This window comes from Aplysia californica, unplaced genomic scaffold (assembly GCF_000002075.1).
Source record: "Aplysia californica isolate F4 #8 unplaced genomic scaffold, AplCal3.0 scaffold00002, whole genome shotgun sequence".
NCBI lineage: Eukaryota > Metazoa > Mollusca > Gastropoda > Aplysiida > Aplysiidae > Aplysia > Aplysia californica.
Genome location: NW_004797272.1, coordinates 4762721 through 4776577, shown reverse-complemented (window position 1 = coordinate 4776577; position 13857 = coordinate 4762721). Strand labels below are relative to the sequence as shown.

General features: G+C 39.6%; 1 protein-coding gene across 1 annotated transcript in view; it reads left to right on the top strand.

Annotated features, from left to right (window-relative positions):
• LOC101855987 (neuronal acetylcholine receptor subunit alpha-7-like) overlaps nucleotides 1-13857 on the top strand; it is a gene marked incomplete in the record, with an annotated part of 65311 nt that overhangs the window by 35431 nt on the left and 16023 nt on the right. The window contains 4 exon segments of the mRNA NM_001280850.1: nucleotides 1927-2069; nucleotides 5397-5441; nucleotides 8626-8735; nucleotides 12800-12935. Coding sequence (NP_001267779.1) covers nucleotides 1927-2069; nucleotides 5397-5441; nucleotides 8626-8735; nucleotides 12800-12935 — 434 coding nt within the window.

Here is a 13857-nt window from a genome sequence, read left to right as displayed (position 1 = left end):
CTTTTTTCCCTTTTAGACCTCCCACAATGACCAGTCAGTAAGCTTGAGAATGGGTGGGCAAAGAAAAAATTCTAAACGTTAATGCTCAGAATACCAATTATATGATTATTTACAGTATACTCTGTTATGAAGACCTCCATCTTTTGGTTTGCTTGCTTCTTTGAAGAAACAGTTGGTGCGGTGAACGGCGTTGGGGATGGGATATTATGCGAGGAGGGGAGTGAGCTAAGAGTTCAAACAAAAGAGACCTTGTGTGATTGTCTTTTGACTTTTGACTCGCATGGGGTAACCCGTTTCCGAATTAAAATGTGTTATTTCAAGGAATGGTTTTAAAGCCCTTTGCACTTTAGGATTAAAAATGAAGGGAAAAACAATTTCTAAAGGGACAGGAGAAAATAATGTGATTCGAAACTCGTGGGCACACCTGCTGTTGACCAAGCTAAGAACCAACTGGGCAACAACGGAAAGCCTTAAAACTTGGATTAAATGACCTTGAAACAACTAAAATGAAAGGAGAAGCAGCAACAAAGATCTGTTTGTTTAATCCTCCAGCACGAAACAGCGCACAAACGATTTTATGCAAAAGTGCACTCAATGTTGCGGCAAACAGTTTCTTTTAAGCTTCATTAGGTTCTTTAGAAAGCCCTGGAGTTTTGGAGTTCTTTGGTGTTTTTGAGGCAAATTTAGGTGTTTTTGCCCCCCATCGACAAAATTTAGAATGTATACAAGAGGCAGTCCTTCGACCCTGTCTGTCAGGCTAACCAGTGTTGAGAGGGATACAACATCCCAATAGGAACATTGAGTTCCTAGATTAAAATTCTCCCCACTCGGTGATCGAAATTGGGTCTCCTGCAAGCGACAGCAAAGCCTCTAACCGCTACACCACAGACGCTCAACCGATCAATATAAGAACTCGTCAAAACAGCTTAAGGATATACTGTTGTCTAAGCTGGCGCCATGCCGGGATTCGTTAGAGCAACCATGTTTGGAATGTCCGCCGAGATTTATTTCAGCTTTGTTTGTGTTAGACGGGTGTCTGAGGTGTAGTTGTTACGTTCTCTTGCCTTTTCATTCCAAAGACATGAGTTCGGATCTCATTTAGGTAAATGTTTGTTTATCGACTATCTCGGTCTTTCTGTGGAATTCTGCATCTCTCTTAATTCCCAGCAGGATTAGTTCTGATAGGCAGAGACGAATCAGTCCAAATCCAGAATAATCTACGCTTGAGAATTTATCGTGGCTTGCCGATGAGAGCTAAACACGTTTGCGATCAATCATGATTGACTGGAGAGTTTTCAGAAATCTAAACTCAATGGATCCTATTTCTAAAAATATACGTTAAATTGGGGGTGCTACTTCAAATACTACTTCATCAAAAAAGGTGAAAAGCATCCTTCATATTATCCACAAATGGCAACAAAAAGGCAAAAAGGCACATATATAAAGCGTTGTTATGTGGTCAAATGTGAAAGAGTCAAAATGGTATAGTTTAACGCCCCTTGCAACACTATGATGAGGTCGTGTAAGACTAGTAAGAGGCAGGGCCCTTGACTTAAACATCCATCTCCGGTGGGACCGTAAAAAATGAGAAAATTCGTGTAAAGTGCTTTCCCAAGAGCACACTTGTCGGACGGAGCTGATCCTATAATCCTCGAAGGCACAGTCTCAGGATTACAGGTTCAGTAACCTCATCACAAGACCATCGGCTAAAGTTCCGTCGCGGGTGGTTGGAGGGCGCCTTGTAGTTTCTACGTCTTTTCATTTCATGTGTTGTTTCTGTATATATCTTTCTTGCTTTTTCCCTGCACCTAATGACCGTTATTATTATGTCAGTGTGCTTCTCTTTTCTCAAATCAAACTCATACTCAAATGTTACGTCTCAATTCAAAACCGAAGCAATGGTTGGTTTGTTTTATGTCCGTCCAGTTGCAGGAAATGTTGGTGCAGCTCAGGCACAGCTTCTCGGAGACCTGTTCACGACTTACGAGAAGGATGTGCGGCCTATCTGTGACACCGACGTGGCGCTTGACGTCTATGTTGGTCTCGCTATCAGACAGATCATTGAACTGGTAACTTTCTTTGTATTGATAGGGTTCGCATCATTGAATGGGCAACTATTTCTGTGGGGATAGTGTTCACATCATTGTATAACCATTTACTGTTTTGATAATGTTCATTGAAAAAAAATTGATAACCATTTCTGTATGAATAGTGTTCACATCTTTAAATTGCTAACCATTTAAATTTGTTGTATTGTTAGTGCTCATATAACTGAATTGATAACCATTTCTCTTTTGAGAGCAATCACTGGATTTGACACTAATTGTCTTTAAACCGTCAGATCATTGAAACGGAAATCACTTCTAATTAATTTTATAGAGTCAAATTGCATGTACACTTATCCCATTTGGCGGTTAAAAAAACAAACAAACACAATATGTTGACCCCCTGTAAGCTCCATTGTTCTTCTGTGGTGACACCGATGAGGGATTAGATGTGAATAAAAGCTCGACAAGTTCTCATTCTCTGTGTCCATCATGCTGATTAAAATTAAGAAGACAAAAGAATCAGTTCGGTTAGAGAGCGGTTATCTTGACCCATTGTCACATATCTGAAGCAAAACGCATATCATATCCATGCTATTTGTCAAGTGTTGAAGCATTACTTCTGTCCCGAAAGGCGTATTGAACATGGATTAATGCAATTTGCTGGAATTATATTTGATATTTGAGGCATCAGAATCGTGATGGATATTGAGTAGGCGTTGCATATTGCAGTATTTCAGCAACAGTGAAACAATCTTTAAAAAATGATTGTATGTGTTGAATCTATCTATCTATCTATTTATCTATCTATCTATCTATCTATCTATCTATCTATCTATCTATCTATCTATCTATCTATCTATCTATCTATCTATCTATCTATCTATCTATCTATCTATCTATCTATCTATCTATCTATCTATCTATCTCTCCCTCTGTATATATATATATATTTATATATATATATATATATATATTATATATATATGTGTGTGTGTGTGTGTGTGTGTGTGTGTGTGTGTGTGTGTGTGTGTGTGTGTTAGACGATGCATGATTTGAAATAGAAAGCCTTGCTTTAGATTGTTCTTAGGTGTACTACAACTACAAGTTCGAGGGTCGTTCAAAAAGTTTTGCCTCCTCTTTAATGACTTCTAAACTATTCAAGATATCTTCATTAAATTTGTACATAATTGACTTTCAATATGTATACTCTCAACCCCCCTCTCCCCCCCAAAAAAAAACACAACAACAACAACACACACACAAACAACAGCATTATACTATGCTGTCACACCTTTATGCTATTGCTGTTTACATCAATGAAGCTAGGGTATATTGTCGCCGAGAAAATGGCGTACAGCAAATCTATGAATGTGCGCTTAAAGCAAAGAGCTGTTGAGTTCCTTATTGCAGAGGGAGCTGCACCCATCCATATTCATAGGCGAATGAAGCTTGTCTATGGTGAAGCATGTGTAGATGTAAGTACTGTTCGAAGATGGGCAAAGGAGTTCGTTGAAACCAGTCCAGCAGAGACAGATTTGTATGACCAAGCTCGTTGTGGTCGTCCCAACTCTGCCAGTAATGTTCAATACCAGGAGAGAGTGGATGAGATCATCAAAGCAAACCGGCGGATCAAAGTAAGAGATGTCATTGAAATTCTAAGGACTTCTGTAGGGAGTGCTCAGTGTATTATCCATGGTGTGTTTGGTTACAGGAAAGTGTGTGCCCGATGGGTTCCCAACATGTTGTCACTCGAGCTGAAATTGAACCGAAGTCAAGTTAGTGATGAACTCCTGACTCGTTATACCGATGAAGGTGAAGCTTTCTTACGCCGTATAGTTACAGGAGACGAGACTTGGGTACACCATTATGACCCAGAATACAAAAGACAATTGAAATAATACAGGCTCACTGGCTCACCTACCACCAAAAGTTCAAAGTTGTTTCATCTGCAAAGAAAGTGCTTATGACAGTGTTTTGGTACTGCGATGGTCTGATTCACATGGAATTTTTGGAACAGGGCTCCACAAGCAACTCTGAACGATATATTGAGACCCTGAGAAAGCTTAGAGCACGGCTGTCACGAATTCGGCCTGGAAAAATGCAATTTTGCACCACGACAACGCCCGTCCACACACGAGTCGACAAACTCAAGATGCCATGAAAAGCCTCAGATTTCAAGAGACCTCACCGTACCCATCATACAGTCCAGACCTTGCTCCGTCTGACTTTATCTTTTTCCTAAGTTGAAGGAGTATCTCAAAGGAAAACGTTATGCGGGTGACGATGAAGTTCAAGAAGATGTGCGTCGCAGGTTCAGAGGAAAACCACATGAATTTTTCGCCGACGGCAGGCGACAACTTATTTGACGTTGGCGGATCTGCATAAACCAAGAAGGCGACTATGTTGAAAAGTAAAGGTACTATCATGTAGCAGACATCCTAAACTTTCATTTGGTGTTTAACTTGTGTATGTAGCATCAGTAATAAAGAAATTATGAACTTGGAGGCAAAAGTTTTTGAACGACCCGTGTAAGTGGTAGTGCTCTGATAAAGCAAATTATGCATGTTTTTTTTCCGGAATTTTAAGTTTTAATGTCAATTTCATATCATGATTTTTTTTTAAAACCCATTGCGGTAGGATATATTATTATATTTGTTTATGTTTATTGTGCGGGGGGCGGGGGGTAGGAGTACTAAAAAATTTGTTTGCTTATACTTATAAGCTTACCTTTATTGAGGGCGTCAACAGGTGTGTTTTAAAAACTTTATAACGGGCATCTACAATTGCGTGTCTATTGCTTTGTAATGGGGCCTCTGTAGATTTGTTTATATAGCTCAAAAAGGGACGTCTACATATATTATAGAATAGTTTTATAAGGGGCACCTACACATTTGATTAATAGCTGTAAAAGGGACACCTGCATTATACTGGGCATCTCCAGTTTTGTTTATATCTCTATTAGGGACGTCTACATATTTGATGTTATAGGTATATAAGGCGCAGCTACAGATTTGTTTTATAGCTATAAAAGGGATATCTACAACTTTTTTGTTGTTTGTTTTTGCTTCGTAAGGGACACCTATAGTTTTGTTTTTATCGATTCATGAGGGGCAGCCTCAGATTTGTTTTCACAAGCCATCTGGAGTCAGAGAACCTCCTGGAGTGCACAAAGGGAATTGGAGCCCGCAGTGTCAAAGGTGGTATGCTTGACACGCCTCATTGCCGGCTTGAACATGGCATTTTCTTTGAAATGCAAACGCAGTTCGTCCTTAGCTAAATCCTTTTCCAAAGAGGAACAAAATCGATTTTATTGTTGAAACGGTTGTTGTTGTTTGTTTGTTCTTTCAGGACGAGCCGAAACAGATATTGTATGTGAACGCTTGGGTCAGGCTGGTAAGTCTTTAGAGTTGTAGAGACTTGAGGAAAGGACACACTGTTGTTGTGATGAGAGTTTCCCTATCTTTCTTTATATTGGTCTCTCAATTGGTTAGTTTGTCAAGCTATGTTTACCTTTACCTATCTGTCACCACTCTTTTACTGTAGCCTTGCCTTTGTTTCTTTCTGTTGATGTCTGTTCAGTTTTCCGTCCGTCAACTGACTGTCCATCCGTTTTTCTTCCATCCATCCACCCACCTATCTATCTATCTATCTATCTATCTATCTATCTATCTATCTATCTATCTATCTATTTACCTATCTATCTATCCATCTATCTATCTATCTATCTATTTATCTATCTGGGAAGTAGACTTTGAAACTTTAATATGTTCATAAAGAAAGCCAGAGATCGACTATAGTAAACGGTTAAGAATTGGCCGAGACCTTAACTTTTTTTTGTTTCATTTTTTTCAATCCCCCCTCCCCCCTTCGTAAGTTTCCTGCTGGTCTCGCTTTTAGTCTAACCTGAAAAACACGCTTGGTTTGTTTTTTTCTATTCGTTAAAAAAAATCAAGCAGAAAGGATTGCAGACACTTGTTAAGTGTTTTAAAGTGGTGCCTTTCGAAGAAAGCACAGACTGTGTAAAACCGCTTGAGGCAGTCTGTTGTACTTTTATTCCTACCAACTTGTGGACGGTGTCATTAGGCAGTGTATATGGTGGTACCAACTAAACTATTTACTTAAAGTGAATACACACTAAGTGTATTTTCAGGGTCTGGTTTTTGTCCTAGTTCACTCTCGAGACTGATCAACCTCTGTTGCTGACGACTCTATTGACGTTAAATGTTGTTCATCTGGCTTTAAATGAAGTAAACCAGGCAGGGGGGCTCTTTTCTTTTATTTACAAGCGTTCAATGGGGATCTCGTTAGACCAATCATAGGCTTTACATCAGTGACACTATTGTTCCTGTACTATACTATCCTTTTTCGATTAGGTTCGCAAAAATGTTATTAAATATTATTTTGACATTTCTGTCATGTTCCTTGCAATAACAGAACAATATACTTCTGTTCTTAACATTTTTTCCAAGCATAATAAAGATGTTTTGCAATTGGCAGGTATATGATCGACAAGAAGGTTGCAGATAAGTAGGGTGTCATAATGCAACCTATCAATATGCTCTATTATTTTTAAGGCAGCATGCGTTTATTGTGCTGTGATTTCATATTAGTTTTATCGTCTTTACTGCCTTATCCACTGGGATCTGGTATGAGGATTTATAGAGAAAAACGAACGTTTACAAAGAGCAATAAAGGCATTTGCTTTTATGCTTGTGCTCCCCACTGTGTGTAAAATGAGACGCTCCATAGTTTCGACATAGGGAGCCAGCAGATGGACGGCATTTGTTCAGCGTTTGTATTTCCCTCGCGAGTTCTACAAAAACATTATCAAGCATTACAGACTAGATCATGCGTTGATCCGGAGCCCGTTCAAAATAATAGACCTGGAGTTTGTTTTTATTTGGCAGAATCAGCGGTTTACCTTTGTGTCCTACAGCTTGTTGTATCAATTGTGTCCTTGTTAATTGAAATGGGAAGCATTTCGGAGCACAATTTTGTCAAGTAACAAAACAAAAAAAAAAAAAAAGGATAAAAGCTACCCCAAACTAATAGTGATCTAATCAAAGGAAGTATTTCTCCGTCAAAACAGACTGACGATCTTGTATATGTTCTGTTGAGCCTATGATAATAGGTGTTTGAATAAAGTGTATCCTGAACGCAATAAAATATATTTGGGAATAAGTGCATGCAGACTGATGCTGGTCACCATGCTGTTTTGTCTTATCTTGATCACTTCAGGCATTCAATATTCTGTTTTTACTTACCGGCCTTTATTTCGATTTAGAGACCATTCTTTCATATCTCTGCTTTAGCTGTGATCTTATTATCTCATCTTCTAAAGCTAATCTCAGAGCACCGCCGTCTGTGGTGTAGTCTTTAGGCTCATTGCTGCTGCAAAGCAAATCGAAGGTGTTAGTCAGTCCCAAGTAGGGAAGTTAGTGATATCGAGAATCATCCCTGTCTTTCAGCTGAGATGCTGTATTCCTCAAAAGGGGGCTGGGCCAGCATCCAGGTCTCTTAAATAATCTAATTTGTGTAAATGGAAGTGTAAATCTTTGAAATTAATGTAATTGGAATTGATGTCTCTCTTGAGCTGTCTTTGTACAATGTAAATTGTATTCTTTCTCTTTCTGGTCTCTAGAACATTGCAAACATGTTTGAAGTCATTTTACGCCCATATCAATTCAAATTAGATCATTTATGAGGCGAGCTTCCTATCCTGCCTATCAGGGTCAACCCGGGCAAAAAGGGATGCAACGTACCAGCAGAAAGACCGAGATACTCGATAAAAAATAATTCTCCTTGCAAGAGAATTGAACTTGGGTCTCCTGTGTGCGACAACGAAACGCCTTACCGCTGCACCATAGATCCTGGTAGAATATCGTACAATAGCCCCAATTTATATTCAGCCATCCCTAGTGTGACAAATTATTATACGTCTTAGCAATGTCTGTGTGCGGCACACAAGCAATGAAATACATTATGGAACCTGCCATCTTTCTTATTAGTTTAACCTCTGTGATATTAATCATGTCAACCCAGGTATTTTTAGTTTGTAACCTGCTGGACCAATGGGTAAAATTTGGAGGTCTCGAGTCTCTTGTACAGCACCCAAGTTTAAAATGGGCGTTAAACCAATACAGTCACCATTTAAAACAACAACATAAACAACTCATGTTATTTTTAAATTTTCAAGGATCCCGGTAACTGCACGACGCCTTGAGTTCATTGTTTTCATCCCAATCCTTCATCTACCGCAAGCATAAGAGTTATGTTCTATTCCCGTGAGGGCAGAATTTTTATTGAGTATCTTTGTCTTTCTGCTGGGACGTTGTATCCCTCTCAGCCTAGATTGAGTCCGACTGGCGTGGTCGAAGCTCACCTTCTAAATATTCTGATATTCATGTTGTTGTTTTGTTGTTGTTGTTTTGTTTGATTTCTTTTTTTTTGGGGGGGGGGGGGGTAATTCCTACATGAAAACAATTTTTAGCATATGCTGTTGATGCCTAACACAGTTTTGTTCAAATATCGTCTCTGTCTTAAACCACTTATGTTGTTGTTGTTTTTTCTTTCTTAGAGATGGTTTGATTGTCATTTGCAATGGAACGCGAGCGACTACAAAGATATCGACAATTTAATCGTCCCATTCAACAAAGTATGGATCCCAGATATCACACTGTATGACAAGTAAGTATTTGTATGTTTCGACGGGCTTGCAGCAAATCACCAAGGGAGAATGGGGGTTTAAGGTGGTTCAAATTGTTGATGTCCATACATTAACATTTATAAAGCAACAACTACTCTCTTGCGACAAGGATGCTTGCTCTCACCTTTTCTCTTTATACTGGCAATTGACTGGGCCATGAAAGAAGCCACCAGAGGCAAACGTAATGGAATACAATGGATCCCTTGTCAGCAGCTGGACGACTTAGACTTCGCCGATGACCTTGCACTGCTCTCTCAAACACATGCTCAGATGCAAGAAAAGACCAAGGAACTCAACAGCCTATCAAGGAGTGTTGGCCTACGTATACATCCAGGCAAGTCAAAAGTAGTGAAGCTAGGAAAAGTTTCAAGCCCTGCTATGACAGTGGAAGACACTCCCATGGAAGAAGTGGACTCCTTTACCTACCTTGGAAGTGTCATCGATGGTAAAGGTGGAACCGAGGCAGATGTTCAAGCAAGTCAAGGTCAGCCTTCAAGCAAGTATCAAAAGTCTGGAAAGCAAGCAACGTCTCACTGCACACCAAGATTCGACTCTTTAACTCCAACGTCAAGTCTGTGCTCCTCTACGGCTGCGAAACTTGGAAGACAACGAAGACAGTACTGAATAAAGTCCAGACTTTCATCAACAGATGTATGAGGAGTATTCTAAGAATTAAGTGGCAGGATAGAATAAGAAATGAATAGCTGTGGGAAAGGACAGGACAAAAGGATATAGAAGTAGAAATAGGACTAAGAAAGTGGCAATGGATGGGACACGCCTTAAGAAAGCGTAGCGGAAACATCACAAGACAGTCACTGCAGTGGAACCCACAAGGAGCACGAGGCAGGGATAGGCCACGGGAAACATTGAGGAGATGCGTGGAAAGGGACATGAGAGAAATGAAGCTCACTCGGAACGAGCTTGGAAGGATGGCCCAGGACAGAGATAAATGGAAGGAGCTTGCTTGTGGCCTATACCCTGCCAGGGGTGAAAGGCATTGATGATGAACTACTCTCTTGTCTGCCTTGGAACAAGCAACAAAGAAAAGGTCTAACAAGTAGTGGAGTTTAGTTACTTTACTTTATCCTTCCTTTTATATCGTTAGATGTCGAGGATAGGTGCAGTTTTCTGCCTAGGGCAAGATGGGAGGCTTCTGTTGTTGATTTGTTATTCTTTAGGAGGGCCTCTTTAACACCAACTTTTGCATGGTCTGCCCCTGTACTTGTTTACGTACACGCAGAAAACGGAAATACATCTCAGAACGGAGGCTAAGCCTGAAGATTGTACTTGAGAACAAAAAAAACCCCGCCTACATCCATAGTGCAAGCACCATGTAAAGACAGCTGCTCAAATAAGGAAACAGCAGAATTGTTTGAGGAACTAAGCGAGACTTTTATCCCGATAAAAAAGATTTAAGACAATACCAATTTAATGGGAGACTCCAATGGAATAGTGGGAAAGAGAAGAACTCCCCGGGCAGAACAACTGAGACCTCACAGCAACCATGAAACTTAGAGCAACGAAAATTGCGAGCTACTCTTGGGACTGTGCGCTGAACAGGGGTCTATCATCACCAATATCTTGCTTAAACATAGAAAAAGCCACACTCAGGCCTGGTACAAATGAACATCCTAAACGTATAATTTCAGATAGACTTCAAACTAACTAGATAGGCCACAAGAAGAACAATAGCAGGTGATAGAGTTGTCACAAATTACACTACAAACCCAGACCACAGACCAGTGATGATGAGCCAACGACAGAAAAGAAAAGGAGTAAAATCACTTCAACGAAAGGGGAAAAAATCAATCTTAGAAAATTATCAAGTAAAGAAATAGCAGTCCTAGTGAAAAAAGATATTGAGGACGCTATCAGTAGACTCTCAAGTAATTCTAGATCTTTTTAAGAGGAATGGCAAGATTTCAAAAGCAAAAGCACTGGCACACTAACTCAAGAGTGGGAAACCTGGAGAACTGGCTCACTCACAAATTGAGAAACATTATAACGGAAGGACAAACTCAAAGACACAGTTGCCATAAAGGAGAAAAGTATTCAAATAGTGGAAAAACTCAGAGAAAGAAAAGGATTATCGCAAGACAAGACGTGGAGCAAAATGAACGGTACAATTATGGACCCAGTATGGAGAGCACATGGAGAACTTTTACAAAGAAGTACCAAGGGAGTTCTAGAAAGTGCCCAGGGCAATCTTATTCTAATTTTCAAACATCATAAACGACAAAGAAGGCAAAGCAATCTTTTGTGAAGAAAAAATTACAGAAAGATGGGAAGAATAATCCTTCAAAGACATGGTCAACACACACCAAACAGCCGACACAAGCTCAAATTAGCGAATGAAGTAAAAGCAGCAGTTAAAGAAGAGCCCTAAAAACAAATGACCCGGTAGTGATGGAATGACCGGGTCACATTCCTAACAAGAATGTAGTTTAATGTAGCATGGAAGAACACCGAATCCCAGAAGACTGGCAAAATGCTATTATCGTACCAAAATGGAAAAATTAGGGAAACAAGACAGACTGATCCCGAAAATAATGAGAATTCCGAGTACATACGAGATTCTTGAATAGGTCTTCTTGACCACTTGACTGGTTATTCGAGCTTTGTTGGCCCTCATCTATTTGGTCGCTTTCAAAGACAAGCAGACCAACCCAGATTTCGGGGGTTTTCAGAAAACTTGACATACACCAAACGTGGGCATTGCCCTACCTATAGGAGAAATTTTGTTTCATTGGTGTGTATATTTGTTTGGTTATAGAAAAAGCCTCCTTGTCTTTTAAAGAAACTGAATAAGGGTACAAAAACTTTACATTCGATTTTCTCAAAACAGCATTTTCGGGGTAGCCCCCTTGTGCTTAAAAGCGACCATTTCGTCAGCTGATATCAGTATGACCTGAAAATGTATTACACTTTTTATGGTAGATCATGATTTATCCCCCTTGTGAAATTGCCAGTTGTATTACTCGTCGAAATTCATTTTCACACCTTGGCAATTTTACTCGTGGGATAAATCAGGTTCTACCACCATAACTCATGTAATGAATTCTGTATATCAACACTGTGCTACCGAGTCTAAACATGGACATTGAGCAGCAGTTACTAAAGTAAAACTTACACTTGTGAAATGAGATGCCTAAAAAAATGTTTCAGTCACAAGAAGAAACGAGGCGAGAAACTAGATTGTCAGAAATTATGCTGGCTCGACTCCCTGCTTGGTGTATAAAGATAAACTATAAACAACGAATAAAATGGCATGGACATTAAATGACAAGACTACCACCAAACAGCATAGCAGCGAGAGCACACAAAAGAGATCAGAAGAATACCAAGGAAGTTGCAGGTTAAGGAAAAGTTGAATAGAGAAAGAAGATGAATTAGGGGGGCCCCGGGGGGTGGCGGCCTAAAAAAACGTTAGACAAAAAACAATAAGCAATGCTTCTGGCACTACAATAAACACAAAAAAGACGTGTGACTTTTTTCTGGACACCCTAAAGTAACAGAGACTGGAACAAGTAAAGCTACGTTCATCACTTTTAAACACAAACTGTTGCTTTTTTATATGGCATGGTATGTTATGATATGGCATGGTGCTATAATAATATGTCATGGTTTGGTGGGGTATGGTAAAGTATTGTATTCTATTATATCGTTGCTTGTGGTATGATATGGGCTTCGAATGCTCTTTTGTCAACTCTACAAGACACATTCAAGGCGACGGCTCCGAACTTATTAAACTCTCTCTTTAACGGAACTGAGCCAACTTGGCCGACAGGTTTAAAAACCATCGAAACAACCTTTGCTTTAAACGCCCCATTTGGGATTCGAACCAATGTCACATATTCCATAGCCAAGTATGATAACAATTGAGCTAACGACTCTTTTTTACGGCGTACTTGCAGCATGACAGTTTTATAGGGGTACTTGATGCAATAGTTCCAAAGAAATTACCTTCTTCCCTATATTATTATCGTGCATATTTCAATTCCAGTAAATGTGTTCTTTTTTTTCCTCCACAACTCCTATTTTCCAGTGCAGGGGACGGGCTTGAGGGCAGCAAAGATTACCTTGTCAGCGTAAGCAACACAGGTGTCTGTCGCTACCTATATCCTACTGTCATCAGAGTTTTGTGCAAAATTGATGTCACGTACTTTCCGTTCGACACACAGGTAAGAAAGCAACTAGAATTTAAGCTATGCCCGAAAGAATTTCTTCTTTGTTAAGTGACGACTTGTTTTATCACTGTTTGGATAATATAATGGCGCAGTTTGTGAAGATCGCAAGTTTTGTGAAAAATAAAAATGAATTGATCTATTATTTCTTTGTATATCGATTTCAAACGATATAATTTCTTACCCGATTTTGGCCAAATATTATGATGTGCATACCCAGTTTCTGAGACATCTTTCAAGTGATATACTTTTCATAACAGACATTTTCTTTTATTATAAAAAAATTATGTATAGACTTTACTGATCCACGAGGGGAAATTTGGGTTGTAGTGGCAAACAAGCATTCATGATCATATGCGTGCAGGGTTTTTTTTAACGCATTGACTACTTATTTCCAAATTATATTTCGCAAGGGTTGCATCTAAATGATAAGTATTCTGAGAGAACTTTTGCTGCCAGTTTCGACACCCATTTTTAAAAGTATATAATCTAAATGAATAATCGAAAGGAAAGCCTTACCTCGTCTGTCCCACCCCCACCCTTTTTTTGGGGGGAGGGGGGTTGCTTCTACGGGGATAACTATGTAGCATAGCTACCCCACACTGGGTTTTTACTGGTAATGAATCTTTTAATCTCTGAAGACAAATCGTTTAACGTAATGGTTCACATTCCATGTCGTCCCGCCATCGCGAGATCACAGTCTCTGTTTCTGCTCCTGTAAAAACATAGCTGTAATCTCACAGTGACACCGCGGTGACCTCGGATGTTTCTCATTACGCCAAACTGTTCGAAATGGGAGCGGGCGCAGGGAGGTTTATTTTACATGTCGTACCAGAGAGTTTTAAGTTACTGTTAACCCTCTCTGGTCGTACAGAGGACACGTCTGGCGTTTCTTTTGAACTCCGTTTTGTGTGTGTGT